Consider the following 18,226-nt stretch of genomic DNA (forward strand, 5'->3'; position numbering starts at 1 on the left):
GGGTTCCCCCCAAACCTCCCAACTCCTGATCAGACACAGGAGGAGTTGATCCAGACTGTGGGGAAGATCACTGAGGTGAGCAAATCTGCCAATAAGTGCAGGACCCACCAAGTAGAGGAGGAACTTTGTCACACTTCCTTAAAGCAGGATCTCCCTCTCTCTGTAGTTATCTCCTAGCTTTAGGTTAATCAGTATTGCCCTCCTTCAAGCAGGCATTCCCTCCCCAGCACTTTCCTTGCAGCAGAGATTGTGACTTAAATCAGCTGCAAGGCTTTTGCCAATTCCCTTCAGCTGTGCACCCTTCCTAATTATCCTTCCACTCTGGAGGGTCCAGCAGGGCAGCCTTCTCCCATCAGTGCCTGTCTGCTGACAGGCAGGAGGCAGCCTTCATGTTGTTCCTTCTCCAAACTCCTTCCGAGGTGGATGGGAGAAAAGGAAGCCTCGCTCCACCTTTTCCGCAAGGTTTCAGGCCGTTGTAGGTACAGTGTCCAGATTCCTTCCACAGGCACATTCATTCCCATGACCCTTAGAAGCAGCAAAGAATCCTGTGGCACCTTATAGACTAACAGACATTTTGGAGCATGAGCTTTTGTGGATGAATACCCACCTCATCAGATGCACGTACTCTTAGGTTTCTATATGTATCTGCTGGACTTTCCTGAACCCTTAAAGGGTTAGGTAGTGAAGTCGGCAGCAATGGCAGACAACTCTGTCATAGTGCTGTATGATATAATCAATACATTGTACACCAACTGTGAAATGTAGAATTCTAGTTAAAAATAAATTGTGCATGTGGCCCAGCAATGGGTGTGCAACGACAAATTAATGTAATGCTTGTACCACACATGTATTGGCATTAAGAGTTCAGGATGTTTGTACCACAGCATCCCTGCAATTGCATCTCTTCTCACTCACACAGGGACCTAGCGGCTCGAAACTGCTTGGTAGGAGAAAACCACGTGGTGAAGGTGGCTGACTTTGGCTTAAGTCGACTGATGACTGGAGATACCTACACGGCTCATGCTGGAGCTAAGTTTCCTATCAAGTGGACAGCACCTGAGAGCCTGGCCTATAACACTTTCTCAATTAAATCAGATGTGTGGGGTAAGAAGGAAAGAACTCTCAATGTTCTAAGCCAGGGGTAGGCAACCTATGCCACACGTGCCAAAGGCGGCACACGAGCTGATTTTCAGTGGCATTCACACTGCCTGGGTCCTGGCCACCGGTCTGGGGGGCTCTTTGTTTTAATTTAATTTTAAATGAAGCTTCTTAAAAATTTTAAAAACCTTATTTACTTTACATACAACAATAGTTTAGTTATATATTATAGACTCTTAGAAATAGACCTTCTAAAACTGTTAAAATATATGACTGGCATGTGGAACCTTAAATCAGAGTGAAGAAATGAAGACTCGGCACGCCACTTCTGAAAGGTTGCCGACCCCTGTTCTAAGCCCTCTTCTATGCCAACCCAGGTAGAAGGCATCTTTCCTTCCTTAGTCTGCTGTCAGAGGGACAAGGAGGATGTGTTCTGATACCAGGTTAGGTCACCACATCCAAACTCAGCAATACTTTTAGCGTGCAAATCTCCCCTTGTGCCTTCCCCCACGGGCTGGCCTGAAAGTACCTTCAAAGGAGAGACTGCTTTATGTTACAGTACAAACAGCGGTAGCACTCAGACGATGGAAAAGAAGGGATAGATTTATAATCATAATCTATTTTTCCTCTTTTTGCAGCCTTTGGAGTGCTATTATGGGAAATTGCCACCTACGGGATGTCACCATATCCAGGTATTGACCTCTCACAGGTGTACGATTTGCTGGAGAAGGGATATCGGATGGAACAACCAGAGGGGTGCCCTCCAAAAGTTTATGAACTGATGAGGGCATGTGAGTATTTCCTTTCACTTTCAATTTGGAGGCAAAATAGAGTCTGGGGAGGTAGAGGGAATTTATAATAGGCTATGGAGTCTTTTACTTCTAGCTTGCCACTTCAAATAGAGCTGATAGTGGTAGTGTTTTTAAGTGAGTGTGATGGTCTCAAGCCACTGCCTGAGGGAACACATGTCCACTTCAGAAAATCACCGTTACCGCTGGTACTAGATGGCACTTTTGGAAATGTCAGCAGAGGCCAAGGACTGCATAGTCCCTGAAGCCTGAACTATCCTAACTCTGTGAAGGGATTAGCTCACCTCTTGATGCCTCCTTGTGGCTGGGCATGGCGTGGCAGCATTGTCTCTTCCCTGGGGTCTGCATCTGCTGGATACTCCACTTCTGCAGTGGCCTGTCTCTTCCTGTGACTTGCCCTCCGGGGTAGTCCATAAATAAAACGCAAGAGGCATTAACACAGACTGAGTTAGTACAAGAGAGAGGGGAATGCCTCATTCTCAGGGCGTATCAGAATCAGGCCTTTCCTGCCTTGAGGGAGGGATCTTCACGCAGTTGTTGTCAGGAAGGATCCTGCCTTCCCACGGCCATTTCTGCAGGAGTGGAGAGTTGAAGGTCTGTTCTCTTCCCTAGCCTGCCCACAAGTGAACTGTTCTGCTCCCCTTTTAACTCCTCTTCAAGCCTGTGCATGTCTTGCAGGTGTGGTGGGCCAGGGCTGGCTGAGCGCAGAACAACTCCTTAACCCCTTGTTGTCAGCGTAGGGTTTGTATACCCCATCACAGGCCCCACAGCATAGTTAAAAAAAAAAAAATCAGTGGTTCACTGCTGAAAGCTTGTACTGCTGGTGCTATATATACTACTTCTGTGGTTAGATAAGAATTCAGTCTCCAGGACTGAGGTAGCAAATAAGGAAAAACTCACTTTAAATTTAAAAAAAAAAAAAAAAAAAAAAAAAAAAAATTGGAAAAGCTGATGTTGGTGACATGGTGCTTGGCTTAAATCCAATGATGTAATTCCTGACCCATCAACACCATATCAGTGCTTTACCTTGGATATAGTGGGACCTGTTACACAGCCAGTGTATCAGTAGGATATTGTAGTCCGTCAGGTAGTGAGTTGGCAACTTTTCTGCCTTCCTCAGTGAGAATACTGGATTGTCCACTATTCCTGCTTCATATACTGAGAACTTTGCTGGTTTCTCATGCTGCAGGCTGGAAGTGGCATCCTCCAGATCGACCATCCTTTGCTGAGACCCATCAAGCCTTTGAAACTATGTTCCATGACTCCAGCATCTCTGAAGGCAAGTACCCTTGCTACTGTATTCAAAATGTTGGGAGTGGAGTTTCACCTCCAGGGCACTGTCTCACCGAAGCAGGCTGATTACAGGCCTACTGGTGCTTACCTTGGTAGAATACAGAAGCCATTTGACTGCATTTTATAGCTTCTTCTCAACACGTGCAAACTTGTGTTCATATTCATTACAATGGATACACTTTAGAAATATTTCAGTGCAGGGGAAACTGAAGTAATTCATTCAAATACAAGGAGGAGAAATTTTTAAAAAGATTAAACTCTTGCTTCCATTGCAGACCTGAGTTTGACTATCATTCAGGGAACAAGTGAGGAAGGTGGGTGGGTGTAAAATAGGTAGGGTTTATATTTTTTACACCAGAAATTGCACAACTGTGAAAACAATTTATATTTATAAGGTAGTATTACTGCTTTAATCTCTGAAGTCAGATTCTCCCAGCATGCCATTACCAGCAACAAATGGATGCAACAACCTCATGGACATAGCTAGAAAATAAATATTAGGGCTGGTCTACACTAGGAGCGCTGCAGCAGTGCAGCTTCACCAGTGCAGCTGCGCTGCTGTAGTGCATCTGGTGAAGCTGCTGTACAGTCTGTGCCCACAGGAGAGAGCTCTCCCACCGACTTAGTTAATCCATCCCAACAAGTGGCAGCAGCAACGTCAATGGGAGAAGCTCTTCCACTGACATAGCACTGTCCACACGGGCACTTAGGTCAGTGTCCCTTACATCACTTATTCACACCCCTGAGCAAGGTCAGTGTACTTTATGTGGCTCAGGGGGGTGGCTTATTCACATCCCTGAGCAACATAGTTATGCTGACATAACCTGCAGTGTAGACAAGCCCATAGTTTGAAACATAGTACACAGTATTAGACAGAAGAGGGGAGTACTTCAGCACCTCCTAACCAACTTTGAAACGAAATGTAAAGAAAGTTGATCCATCCACTTCCCTAACACAGAAAAAACCGCTCCTGTCTAAAATTCCCCAGTGATGGTTTAGAATAGGGGCAGTCAAACTTTGTCTAGACAAGAGGAGCCTGGCAAGTTGCCAGGAGCTTTTAAGGACCCACTTGACATGTATACATTGGAGAAAATAAAAGCTGTCTTCATCTTTTAATATGGGGTTACAGCCTGCAAAGGTGCAGTGTCCTCCACCTTGAGCCCTGCAGCTTCCTCCTAGGTCAAGAGGGACTGCATTGTGGGACCCCGCTAGTCTTTGCGGGCTGCTTCTCCCTATTAAAGGTAGAGGTGGTCGCTTTTTAGAACTTCTTGGTTAGCATTTCAGCCATGAGCAGATCTGTCTCAACTTCATCGTTTAGAATGTGAACTTTTTATTTTTTTTTTTTTTTTGGGTTGTTGCTGAATTTAAAAATGTAAACGAGTTACCTTGAGACCATCAGGAAATAACCAATCCTCTGCATCCTTGGACTCGGTAGAGCAAAATTACATTCACAGGCTTAATCCGTTGCTCTGCTCTCTGGTCCAGTACTTGTAAAAATGCACACACTCATTCCTCTGCTCTTCTTTGTTCCAACTATTCTCCTGGATTTTCTTACAGAGGTAGCAGAGGAGCTTGGAAGAACAGCCTCCTCCTCATCCATAGTTCCCTACTTGCCCCGGTTACCCATGCTTCCCTCCAAGACTAGGACTCTGAAGAAACAGGCAGAGAACAAGGAGAATATTGAAGGAACACACGATACTGTGGAGCATTCGGCTTCCAGCTCAGCACCAGGTATGGACACAACCATAATGTGACCGGAACGCTGTGGGGCAGATCTTCAGCTGGTGTAAATTGTTATAGCTCTATTAAAGTCAAAGGAACTATGGATAGTTTATACCAGCTGAGCATCTGCCCTGTGTATTTTACCAGGATGTTTTGTAGATTTAATAACTCATCAAATAGACTCAACTGGTTCTTTGAATGATTGCTCATGTGCATTCCACAGTAGGTGTGTGTGATCGCCACGTGCACCAGTGCCAGAAGTTTTTCCCCTAGCAGTACCCATAGGGAAAAGCCCCTTGCGACTCCTGGAGTGGTGCCACTATGGTGCGATATAAGGGGCGCTGGTGCTCCCCGCCACCCTCAGTTCCTTCTTGCCACCAGTGAAGGTGTTTCAGAACTGCTGTGCTCCAGCTGTCCACTGTAGCTTTCCCTGTTTGGACTGTCATTTAGTTCGTAGTTAGTTAGTACCTGTAGTTTAACTTTTTTTTTTTTTTTTTTAATATAGACATACTAGAGAAGTGTGCCCAAGTCAGGGCATGTCCTGGTCTTTAAGTCGTGCGACACTTTTAAATGGCCTGTGCCCATAAGTGACCCGCACACTAGCTGTTTATGCTGTCTTGGGGAAATGCACATCAGCGGGACACTCTAAGAAGATGAAGAAGAGATCCTCTCCATCAAGGCACCAGGGCAAGGCTGGGGGCAAGACTAGACCCACGCTGGGCAGCTCTCAATCCCCCTCTGACTCAAGTAGAGCGGAGTAGTCCTGCCCACTCCAAGCCAACCTCCCCGGACACCAGTGGCCACATGTGGGTGCCCTCCCTGCAGGCAGCTCAAGACATAATGTCTCTCCTGATACCAGCTACACCGACCCCAGTGGCTCCCCAGTCCAGAGGCAAGCCAGTGTTCAGACCGCCACAGTTGCCACCCAGGTGGTACCGCTCGTGGTCGAGGGAAGGTTCCCAATGCTGCTGCATGCAGAGTGACCACCTTGCTCGCAGAGTGCACCAGTCCCTGTCGACACTCGCCCAATTGTCTTGCTGGGTGCCGAGCAGCAGGGAATCAAGGCACCACTCCACATCGAGGGAGCGCAGGCCTCCGGGTCAGAGCATGCCCCACTGGGACTGGGACCATCAACTCCGAGAAGCCACTGTAGCCCCTCATGGTACTGACATCGACACCACTCACGCTCTTCGTCCCGGTCGAGGTCCCCGGCATGGCACCGCTCCTGCAGCTCCAGGCATAGCTCGCCAGCAGCCGGCCGTTGTGGATCCGCCTGATGGAGCCGTTCGTGGAGCAGCCGTTACAGATGGTATTTCCTGCTCCTCTACACTGGACTCAAGGTCTCGAGCCCAGCACCACTCACACCGCCCCTACTCATCCCATCCTGGGATAGCAGTCATTCATATGCCAGCCCAGCCTCCTCTTGGAGCCGGCAGTCAGCGGACCAGACAAGTCCAGCAGGGCAGCCCGCCCCAATGCTGTCACAGCAAGTGCAGTGGCCTCAGGCTCCCTGGCCAGTGCCCTGGTACTAATGGACCTCCAGGCCCCGACACAGCCCCCAGTGGTGGCCCACCTAGTAGCCAAGGCCTTGGACAGACCGTCGGCCTCCCTCTCTCGATTCCCTAGGAAGGGGTCAGCGGAGTGCTCTTCCTCAGCCCTGCACTCAGAAGGGGACCAAGTGCTGGGATCTGCGGCACCAGTGGGAGTGCTGAGCATTGTGCCTCCATCCTCATCCTCCCCTGATGAGGCCATCATGGCGCCGCCTCCTCCTGTTCCCCAGGAGGACACACAAGCCTAGCAAGAGCTCCTGAAAAGGGTGGCTTCAAGCCTCAATTTACAGGATTAAGAGGTGGAGGAGCCTTCGGACTCCATCTTTGATGTCCTCTCAGCCATAGCGCTGGCCAGGAAGGTGAAAATCTCCACTGCTCTGTGGCAGACCCCGTCTTCCTTGCCCCCTATATCTAAGAGGGCAGAGGGGAAGTATTTCATGCCCACCAAGGGGCATGAATATCTTTACACCCACTCCACCCCCAACTCCCTAGTGGTTGAGGTGGTCAACCACAAGAAGCGACAAAGCCAGCCCACTCCCACCCCTAAGAATAAGGACTCGAGGAGGCTGGACTTGTTTGGTAGAAAGCTTTATTCTTCTTCAGGCTTCCAGCTGAGGGTAGCAAACTACCAAGCCCTGCTGGGCAGATATGATTTTAACTTGTGGGGCTCAATAACAAAGTTTATGGACTCCCTCCAGGAGCATGATAGGAAGGAGTATAAGGCCCTGGTGGAGGAGGGCACCGCTGCTGCCAGAGCAGCCCTTCAGGCAGCCTCGGATGCAGCAGACATGGCAGCAAGAACTATGGCCTCTGCAGTGTCCATGCGGAAGGCATCATGGCGCGTGTTGTCCTGCAAGGCACAGAGCTCCCTGCAGGATGTCCCCTTCAGTGGCAAGGCCATGTTCACAGAGCAAACAGATGTGAAATTACACAGTCTCAAAGACTCTCACGCAACCTTAAAGACTTTTTTGGTCTCTATGTCCTGGCCCCGGCCAGGACCAAGTTCAAGCCTCAACAGGCCCCCAGCCAAGCCAACAAACCTCCTTATAAAAAATCCAAGGATTATAAGAAGCGTCTACAGCTGCAGTCTCGGCCTGCCCTGCAGCCTGGCCCCTCTAAGGGTAAGCAGGCGGGTCAGGGCCAATTCTGATGGAATGCCCGGAGAAGACTTACCAGTCTGCACCAGGCATCCGCCCAACCTACCCTTCTCCAGCTATCTATGTACTTTCCTCCAGAGTGGTCACTACTAATCTTGGACCAATGGGTCCTCAACACCATCTCCCAGGGCTATACAATCCAATTTCTCTCTACCCCGCCTACCCACCCTCCTCCCATCCCTCTTCAGGTGAGGCAGCTCCTTCACCTGGGAAGGTGGTGCTTGCGGAGTTCAGGTACAAGGGATACTACTCCCACTATTTCCTTATCCTGAAGGCAAAAGGGGGTCTCAGGACCATCCTATATCCGCGAGGCCTAAACCAGTACATGGTAAAACTCAAGTTCTGCATGGTCTCCCTGGCCTCCATCATTCCCTCCCTGGATCCCGGAGACTGGTACACCACCCTCGATCTCTTAAGACACGTACTTCCACATTCACATATTTGAGGGCCACAGGCGTTTCCTCCGCTTCACAGTAGGAGAGGAACGCTACCAGTTCAGTGTCCTCCCGTTTGGTCTCTTGACAGCATCCAGAGTCTTCACAGAGTGTATGTCTGTGGTGGTGGCCTACCTCAGGCGTCAGGGGGGGTCTAGATCTTCCCCTACTTCAACGACTGGCTGGTCAAAGGCAGCTCCAGCTCACAGGTACAGGACTATATAACACTTCTCCTGTCCACATGATCATACTGGGGCTGCTGGTAAACAGCACCAAATCCACATTGGTACCAGTACAACAAATAGAGTTTATTGGCATGATTCTTGATGCGACATCAGCCAGAACTTCCCTCCTGCTGGACAGGTTCGAAACCTTGAGGGATCTCATCAGGGCGATCATGAGGTTTCCTGTGACAACTGCCAGGGCGTGCCTCCAACTCCTGGATCACATGGCAGCGTGCACGGCTGACCTCAACATTCTCCCAGTCCAGAGACAGGTTGGACAAAGTCCTTGCTGTGCCTGAGTCCGTACTAGCCTCCCTTCTTTGGTGGTCCACCCCAGAGAACATGCTCCGAGGGATCCCATTCAGGAACTGCTCCCCAACTATAGAGTTGGTGTCTGATGCGTCAGACTTCAGGGGAGAGCCCACGTGGGAAACATCCATGCCCAGGGTCTGTGGTCTGCAGAGGAACTAGCCCTGCACATAAACGTCAAACAACTCCAAGCAGTCCATCTGGCCTGCGTGGCCTTTTGCTTGTGCCTTACGAGCAGGGTAGTCAGAGTTCTACATCAACAGGCAAAGCAGGGCCCGCTCCTCAGCCCTCTGCCAGGAACCGCTCCAGCTGTGGGACTTCTGCATCGCCCATGCTATCAACTTGGAAGCCCACCACTTACCAGGCATTCGGAACTCTTGAGCAGATCGCCTGAACCGGGACTTCTCCTCCCAACACGAGTGGTCAGTACACCCGGAGGTGGCTCACATGATCTTCCAAACGTGGGGCACTCCCCAAGTGGACCTTTTCGCGACCAGGCAGAACTGTTGGTGCCCCCGGTTCTGCTCCAGGAGGGGTCTGGGCAAGGGTGCGATTTCCGATGCCTGCCTTCTGTCCTGGTCGAGTCAGCTACTGTACCCCTACCCCGATATAACGCAGTCCTTGGGAGACAAAAAATCTCTCCATTATAAATGAGATTGCATTATATCAGACTTGCTTTGGCCTCCCCGTTCCTTGTTCCCTGACTGCCCCCTCCAGAGACCCCTGTCCCTACCCAACCCCCCTGCTCCCCATCCCCTGACTGCTGTAACCCCTATCCACACCTCCTGCCCCCTGCCAGGCACTCACCGGCCGCGGCGGGAAGCGGAGCAACGTGGCCCCAGCCCACTCCACTCCTCCACCTTCCAGCCGCAGCACTCCGCTTCCCACCACTGGAGAGTGCAGGGAGGTTGGGGAAAGGATGCCCCCCGTACTCACCTGCGGCAGGAAGCGGAGTGCCGCAGCTGGGAGCTGGCGGAGTAGAGCAGGCTGGGGCCAGGCTGCTCTTCTTCCCGCTGCTGGTGAGTGTGGGGGACGTCCTTTCCCCAACCTCCCCACACTCGCCTGCGGTGGGAAGTGGAGCGGTGTGGCCCCAGCTCGCTCCACTCCACCACTTCCCAGCCGTGGCGCTTTTTCTCGCTGCTGGTGAGTGCGGGGAGGTTAGGAAAAGGATGCCTTCTGCACTCACTGGTGGTGGGAAGCAGAGCGATGCAGCCCCAGCCTGCTCCGCTTCCCTTGCCCCAGCCCAAGCCATGTCGCTTGGGAGGGCAGGGGGAAAGGTCTCGCACTCACCTGTGGTGGGAATCAGAGCGCTGCGGCTGGGAGCTGGTGGAGTGGAGCGGGCTGGGGCCAGGCTGATCCGTTTCCACTGCTGCTGGTGAATGCGGGGGGAATCCCTTTCCCCAAGCCCCCTCCCCCAAGCAACAAGGCTGGGGCCGGGGTGAGGGAAGTGGAGTGGGCTGGTCCTGGCCCCCCACTAATCCCCCAGGCCACTCTGAGACTGTGGGGCCCCCCAAATTGCCCCCCCCACAGCTCCTGCCTCCTAGACCGGGGGGGGGGGGGAAAGAGCCCCTGACCGCCCCTGAGACCCTCTGCCCCTTATCTAACCCCTTAACACGCCACTCAGAGCTTTACCGCATTGTATGTGAACCCATGTTATATCGGTCTGCGTTATGTCGGGGTAGAGATGTATATGGTTTTTCCCTCAATTCCGCTGATCAGCAAGGTTGTGGAAAAAATCAAGATGGACAAGGCTCACATCCTCATGATTGCCCCAGCATGGCCTAGACAGCACTGGTACGGGACTCTTATGAACCTGTCCATGGCGCCCCCCCCCCCCCCCATGGCTGCTGCCAACTCTCCCAGACCACCTCTCTCAAGACCAAGGTCACCTCCTCCACCCCAACTTTGCAGCCCTCCACCTCACAGCGTGGTTGCTCAAAGGTTAGGCCAAGAGGAGAGGACCTCCATGTGTCAGGTTTACCTGGCAAAATGGTTAAGGTTCTCTCGGTTGGCCGCTGGTCATGGTGTCTCACCAGTGCCTGCACCACTCCAGCTTATACTGGATTATCTCCTTCCTCTCAGAGCCCAAGGCCTAGCACCCTTGTCCGTCAAAGTGCATCTGGCAGCCATACTGGCCTTCCTCCCGCCAGTCCAGAGCCACACAGTATTTCCTCACGCCATGACCAGTCAATTCCATAAGGGCTTGGATCGCCTCTTTCCTTATGTTAGGCCCCCAGTCCCATAGGGGGACCTGAACTTGGGTCTGGCCAGGGTGACAGGGCCTCCATTTGAGCCACTTGCCACATGCTCCTGGTCCCACATTTCATGGAAAGTAGCCTTTCCTGTGCAATCACATCTGCTAGGAGGGTCTCGGAGCTCTGGGCCCTGATTTCCAACCCCTCGTTCATGATATTTCATAAAGATAAGTTCCAGCTCCACCCACAACTTTGTTCCTTCCCAAGGTGGTCTCCACCTATCATATGAGCCAGGACGTTTTCCTTCTGGTACTCTGTCCCAAGTCTCTCACATCTAATGAGGAGCACCGTCTCCACGTGCTAGATGTGAGACAGGCCCTGGCTTTTTACCTGGAACAAACAAAACCGTTCAAGAAGTCTTCGCAGCTGTTCATCGCCACAGCCAAATGCATGAAGGACAGGCCGATCTCCACTCAGTGGCTCTTCAACTGGATCACTTCATGTATCCATACTTGTTACGACCTGGCAGGAGTCCCCCCCGCCACCGATTGTGAGAGCAAACTCAACAAGGGTGCAAGCCTGGCCCGCTGCCTTTCTGGCTCGCATCCCTGTTCAGGACATTTGTAGAGCTGCTACATGGTCCTTGGTCTACACATTGAGCTCGCATTATGCGATCGTCTCCCAGACCAGGGAAGACACCGAGTTCGGCAGGGCTGTGCTCCATCCCGAGTGTCTGTGAACTTCTACCCACCTCCAACAGATATAGCTTGGAATCACCTACTGTGGAATGCACATGAACAATCTCTCTCTCTAAGAAGAAAAGACAGTTACCTTTTCCATAACTGGTATTCTTCAAGATTGTTGCTCATGTCCATACCACAACCCACCCTCTTTCTCCACTGTTGGAGTGATCTGGCAAGAAGGAACTGAGGGTAGGATGAGTGTGCAGCGCCCCTTATACCATGGCATGGTGGCACCACATCAGGGGTCACTAGTGCCACTCCCCTATGGGTACTGCTAGGGGAAAAACTTCTGGCACCAGTGCACGTGGCGAGCATGCACGGACATGAGTAACACATCTCGAAGAACATCAGTTACAGAAAAGGTAACTGTCTTGTATGGTGGTGTCATTCAGTTTTTATCCTAAACTTGCTGTGCACTGTCAAATTAAGGTAGGAAAGGAAAAGATAATACAGCCATGAGCAAGTACAGGGCCAGTAAATCTTGGTTGTGTTACTGTTTCTGGAGTAGTGAAGTGGAGTGATCAGATTGAGGGAACCCCTGATTTCTTGGAAAAGCTGCAGGTGCTAAGAGACAGGAGGATTCCAATATGGAGAAAAGCAGCATGGCTTTTTTCTTCAGAAGATTGAAATGGTACAGAACAAGTTTGGGGCTTTTTGTCACAGTCTGTGTGCAAAAATTGCTTGTTTTGTTGTTAAGCAAATTAAGGTATTTCTAGCATTAATTAAAAGCAGACCTGGTTTGGGCAGGTGCTGTGCAAGCTTCTCCACCTCATTCTAGGACACAAAAACAAGAGTTCAGTAATTGTTTCATGGTGTGAAGCAGCCTTTGTGGTGAGGACATATGCCCAGGAACTAGCTACAGAATTCCTCTGGTTTATTTCACTTGTGGAGTCAAAGCTTGATGGTCACTGTCATGACATGCTACGGCATTTAATCAGTTATGCCATGGGGACTGGCTGTAGCCTCAGTTTTATTTTGGTAAATTCAACTTTTTTTCCTTTAATTTCACATTTATTGCTGTATTAAAAAAAAAATCTCTTGCTGTGTTTTGTCAGTTTTATATGTGCAGTCCTGTATCAAACAGTAAAATCCAAAAACATTTTAAGCATTTAAGGAAGGAAGAGAGAATAGGGACAAGGAAAGGAAAAGAAATAGCAAGAAAGTAGAAGACGAGCAGATTCATCAATTTTATCCTAGATATTCTGTTAAGAGAACTTCTTGACTTATTTTTGTGTGTTAAATCATTTGCCAAAGAAGACCAGATGTGCACAAAATTATATTTTTTTCAGAGGAGAGCCCTGCAGATTTGGAACGTCTACATGTTCCAGGCCTGTTCAATCCGTTCCAACCTGCAGGGTGAGTTCAGGTTTTTATCAATTCTTTATTCACATCTGTTTCTTCTCTCTAGGGTTTATCAGAAGCGCACAGCCAACAAGTGGATCTCCAGCACTGCCTCGCAAGCAAAGGGACAAGTCCCCCAGTGGCCTCTTGGAAGATGCTAAAGAGACCACTTTCACCAGGGACAGAAAGGGTGGCTTTTTCAGCTCCTTCATGAAGAAGAGGAATGCCCCCACACCTCCAAAGCGTAGCAGTTCCTTCCGTGAGATGGAGAATCAGCCCCATAAGAAATATGAACTCACGGGTAACTTTTCATCTGTTGCTTCCTTGCAGCATGTTGATGGATTTTCTTTTACTCCCACCCAGCAGGATGCAAGCCTGGCCCCAGCCAAGTGCTACAGCGGGGGCTTTGCACAGAGGAACTTCTACAATGATGACAGTGGTGGTACCAGCAGTGGTGGGAGTGCAAACACTGGTGGTGGGTGGTCAGGCATCACAGGTTTCTTTACACCACGCTTGATTAAAAAGACACTGGGTTTACGAGCAGGGAAACCCACGGGTGGCGAAGAAGCTTCAAAGCCTTTTCCAAGGTCAAATTCTACATCTTCCATGTCTTCGGGGCCTCCCGAGCAGGACAGGATGGCAATGACTCTTCCTAGAAATTGCCAGAGGTCAAAAATCCAGCTGGAAAGGACAGTGTCTACCTCCTCTCAGCCAGAGGAGAGTATAGGTAGATCCACTGACCTGCTTCCCAAAAGGCTTGAAGAAGATCCTGCTCTGACCAGAGACAGACCGAAAGCCAAACTCTTGCCAAGAGGTGCCACTGCTCTTCCAGTCAGAACCTCTTCAGGGGATTCAGCTGTTGCAGAGAAGGACTGTCCAGGTCTGGCAACAACCCCTAAGAGCAAAGAAAAAAACAGTGGTACACGGCAAGGTGCCCTAGAAGATGGAGAGAGACCAGGATGGTCTTCTCCAGCAAAGGCTGCAGCAATACTTCCAACCACTCATAACCACAAAGTGCCAGTCCTAATCTCACCCACTCTAAAACATACTCCAGCAGATGTGCAGCTTATTGGCACAGACTCTCAGGGTAATAAATTTAAGCTCTTATGTGAGCATCAGGTCACATCTTCTGGCGACAGGGACCGGCCCAGACGGGTAAAACCAAAGTGTGCCCCACCGCCACCACCAGTGATGAGGCTCCTGCAGCAGTCACCCATTTGCTCAGACACAGCAGAAGAGTTGAGCAACACCGCAGCAGCACAGCATGGACTGGAAACAAGTGAAGGTGGTAAAAAGGCAGCGGTGGCACATGGTGGTGGAAAAGCTGGGAGGCCCATGATGCCTCCCCCTCAAGTGCCTCTGTCATCATCTTCCACCTCACCAGCGAAAATAGCCAATGGCACAGCAGGTGCTAAAGTGGCATTAAGAAAGACCAAACAGGCAGCTGAGAAAATCTCAGCAGACAAAATCAGCAAAGAGGCACTGCTGGAGTGTGCAGACCTCCTCTCGAGTGCCATTGCTGAGCCAACACCAAACAGCCAGCTGGTGGATACGGGGCACCAGCTGTTGGATTACTGCTCAGGCTATGTGGACTGCATACCACAAACACGCAACAAATTTGCCTTCCGGGAAGCCGTGAGCAAACTGGAACTCAGCCTGCAGGAACTGCAGGTGTCCTCAACAGCTGCTAGTGTGCCCGGAGCAAACCTCGTTCTTAATAACTTATTGTCATGTGTCCAAGAAATCAGTGATGTGGTTCAAAGGTAGCTACTGTCAATCTGGGTAAAGGAAAAATTACACATGGAGGGGAAACTCTGTTCCTGTATTGATGCTTTCAAAAGGCAAGACTGATACTTGAGTGAGTTTTTTGTGAAGTACCTCAGATCACTGAGTTCTCCTCACGTTTACAGTTTCATCTCAAAAACAGGGGGAGGGAGGGAGGGGGGGAGGGAAGAGACACTGGAGGAGGGAGTGTGTGAGAGAGATTGAAGCTGAAAGGGCAGAATCTCAAGAATTTTCCCTAACCAGCAAATCTGATTTACTTGTGTTCGCAAGTGAGAGAAGTTCCTTGCTCTTGCCTGTAAGAGGCAGGAGAATCGATGGTGGGTTTTTTTGGTAGGGGGGGTTTTCACGTGCTGTCCAGAGTCCTGGAGTGACTGCATGGCCAGCTGGCTGTACAGATCCTCCCCTTTCTGCACTAATGCATATTTTGGCCTCCAGAGATCACCAGGGAAAGGCAGTAGGGCACAGTTGGTACCTAATGCTGAGAATTCTGAGCCTGAGTCCCAGAGAGGGGAGAGTCTGTGTATGGTTGTGGGGAAAGAGGTGTAACGCACTGATGGTGTTCAGAGCTGCTGGAGTGGATGCACTAGCCCAAGTGGCATACTTCCACAGTACTGTTGCTGCTGTAGTAAGAACTGCAAAATGAGTTAATATATTAAACTAACTGCTTTCCCTCCCACCCACTTCATGCCATTACACATTTATATTTGAAGCATCAGGCATGCTGGGCAGATTTGCCACTGGTGACCTGCCCCCCACCCCCAGCCCCACCCCACAAACACAGTCTTCACTTTGGTTGACTCTACTCATTTCAGGTAGTCTAGCATGGGTGCTACCTGACAGCTGGTCACTTGTGAGTAGTTTGAGGCTGTTGCACAACTTACCAGTGTCTGTTGATAAACTGTAGATTGTTTTTAACTTTGGTACAATGTTAGTTCCTTCTTCTGTGTGGTCACCTGGAGATGCACAGTTGCCAAGGCACTGCCTCCTGTCCATGCAGAATCTCACTGCTCTCTACATTCCTTTGTAGCATTGAAAGTGCTGACACTAATACAGCCATTTTGGGAACCAGCCATATAGCCTTACTGGCCCTGTAGTCCCACTGTGTAACAGCCTTCTCAGCATGTCTGACCCCAAACATAGCATTAGCTTTGCGGGAGTTGCTCCACAAGCCCTGGCCTTTCCAAGTCACTAGGCTGTAAATATAAATAAGATATACCAGATGTCTCCACAATCTTTTTTTAAAATGCTAGATATCCGACAACATTTTGTGCTGTGGAACGTAGACAGTTCTTCCTACTATAGCACAGCAGAATGTGATGATGACACAACTGCTTTGTTTTCTAGAGCACCAGTGTTTGTGTTGACATTATCAGTTCTGTAGTGGATTAGAAAGCTGCTGGCTAGTGGGGCTACATGGTGACTGGGGCCAGTAATTGCCATAGGCCATATCTTGAGCTCCTTACTGTTTTATTCAGCCTCCCATTGAAGCCCTTGGGAGCTTGCCTGAGTAAGAACTTCACAGTTGGGCCCAGTGTGTGCGGAAAAAGGCCTTGCCTGCTATTTGTGCTGTCACTTAAAAGGAGATAATGTGTGACCAAAGCACCACTGCAGGATGGCTCCAGTACAATATGCTCAGTCTCTCTCTAGGGTTATGACTGCTCTGGCAAGTGGTGGGTTTCAGTTTTTCACAAGTGCAAGTGACAGGCTGGTAATCACCACTTTGTTTTAAATGCACAATACACCACTTCCAGAGGCCGCCACAAATGGAGAGGAGTGACTAGAGCATGCTCAGAAACCTCCTTTATTCTATGTCTGCTGCACACTTTCCAGTATGGATGGTCAGTGGAGCTGGAGGACAGAAAAAGATCTTTAGCCTATTCCATGTTGGTAGCAAATTTTAGATTACTGAACACCTGATTTATTTCTCTCTCTATTAAATGTCTATACCAAAGGGTCACTCTTCCAATGTGTGTTGTGCACAGGGGTTAACGATTATGATCAGCTCAGCACACAGTTTGTGTCAGTAGTGAATTTATTGAGGACAATATTGGATTAAACTAAAAACACCTTAATCACCAATCACACTACCAGTGTTGTCAATTGTTTCGTTTAATAATTGTTGTTGTAATATATTTGATTGTTTTTTCTAATTTAATTTTCACTCTATTGTCTGACTGTGAACTGCAAACAGTGTTAAACTTGATGTAAATAAGGTTTTGCCTGTCGTTCCACAAGTTTTTGCCAAGTTGCATTTTGTTTTAAATAAAAGTTGCAATATTTTATTGGCAAATAAACTTGAATACGTGGTACTTTTATTGGAGTGGTTCAGCTTGCCTGGTTCTAAGCTAAAGGTTGCTGCACTGAGCTTAAAAATTAATATCTCTGCAAACATGTAAAAAAATAGAAACATTTAACTGAGCAGGTTTGCAAAGAACCTGAATATGTTGTTAACCCCACTGAAATGGGATTGTTCCAGAAAGACTGCAGGGTTGCTGGGTAGTTACACACTTCCAGGCAGTGTGGTTGTTTGTGCCTGAGTTGCATAAACACATGCTTATCAACTGTATAATATGCAAATTCCTTTCAGCCAATCTTAGTGCAAGGATTTGTCTCATTGGTTTTTCCATAACTAAGTTCTCTCCTGTGCTAGTTACTAAACCCCCTTCCCCCCTCCCCCGATCTGTTTTTAGCACCAGGGAGCATCTCAGCTTTTGATGTCCTATAATTGAATCTAAACCACTTACATTTTCCCCTTTCATCTGAATTTAACCTAGATTAGAAAAAGAGGAAGCTTTGAGGAGGAGGAGCTGGCTTTCTTTTGGTCTTAATTCAGGACCAACTAGTGGTTTATTATGATTTTATGGGGTTTATTCTTACTTCTTGAAGTCTTGTGTACTGAAATGAAAGCAAGTAGGGAGCTGGTGAGACAGCAAACTCCTTGGCTAGCATGATGCTATATGTGGTCAAGTAGAGTTTGTGTAAGTATTCTTTTATACCTATAACTTCTAAACCCTTAGTTTATCGTTAATTACTTACAGAAGTGTAGTGGCGAGGTGTAGCTAGGAAGGATGAGAGAGCTATACTGTTTTGACACAGTGAAGTCTGGTCTGCTCTATCACTTGGCCAAAAGAAAAACAGTAAGGAACCACGTGGACCATTTATCTTCACAGTACTATAGCCGTGCATGGTCATTCACTAGTAACTAGAAGCCAATGTACCAGGTGGAAATACGAGCTCAAAATCCATTTCAATGGCAATTAGACAAAATGTGCCTGCTCAGACTCTTTCAAAGCCTAAAATAGAGCCACACGTACAACGTCCAGGCAGCTGAACTCTGTCCTCAGTAGAACTGTTAGAAATGAGTGATGTCCACATTTGTTGTGCTAATGAGGCCAATGCAATCAAAGTAATTCTCCTTTTGATAGTCACCTCTTCTTGTCAGCTATTGAGAATAGGCAACTTCCACCTTAATTGAATTAGCCTCATTAACAGCGACCCACCCCCAACTCCCATCTTTTCACGTGCTGTAATATTCATACTGCTTTCTGTATTTTTCACTGTATGCA

General features: G+C 49.0%; 1 protein-coding gene across 3 annotated transcripts in view; it reads left to right on the top strand.

The window, feature by feature from the left end:
* The window catches only part of ABL2 (ABL proto-oncogene 2, non-receptor tyrosine kinase), a 78,959-nt gene extending 62,005 nt beyond the window's left edge, over nt 1–16,954 (top strand). For all 3 annotated transcript variants that reach the window (XM_032796167.2, XM_032796166.2, XM_032796165.1), the window contains exons 7-11: nt 920–1,104; nt 1,737–1,889; nt 3,097–3,186; nt 4,758–4,931; nt 12,943–16,954. In XM_032796167.2, the coding sequence (XP_032652058.1) occupies nt 920–1,104; nt 1,737–1,889; nt 3,097–3,186; nt 4,758–4,931; nt 12,943–14,642 (2,302 nt within the window). In that variant the 3' untranslated portion in view covers nt 14,643–16,954. The remainder of the gene's footprint in view (nt 1–919; nt 1,105–1,736; nt 1,890–3,096; nt 3,187–4,757; nt 4,932–12,942) is intronic.
* The last annotated feature ends 1,272 nt before the right edge of the window (nt 16,955–18,226 follow it).

This window comes from Chelonoidis abingdonii, chromosome 7 (assembly GCF_003597395.2).
Source record: "Chelonoidis abingdonii isolate Lonesome George chromosome 7, CheloAbing_2.0, whole genome shotgun sequence".
Classification (NCBI taxonomy): domain Eukaryota; kingdom Metazoa; phylum Chordata; order Testudines; family Testudinidae; genus Chelonoidis; species Chelonoidis abingdonii.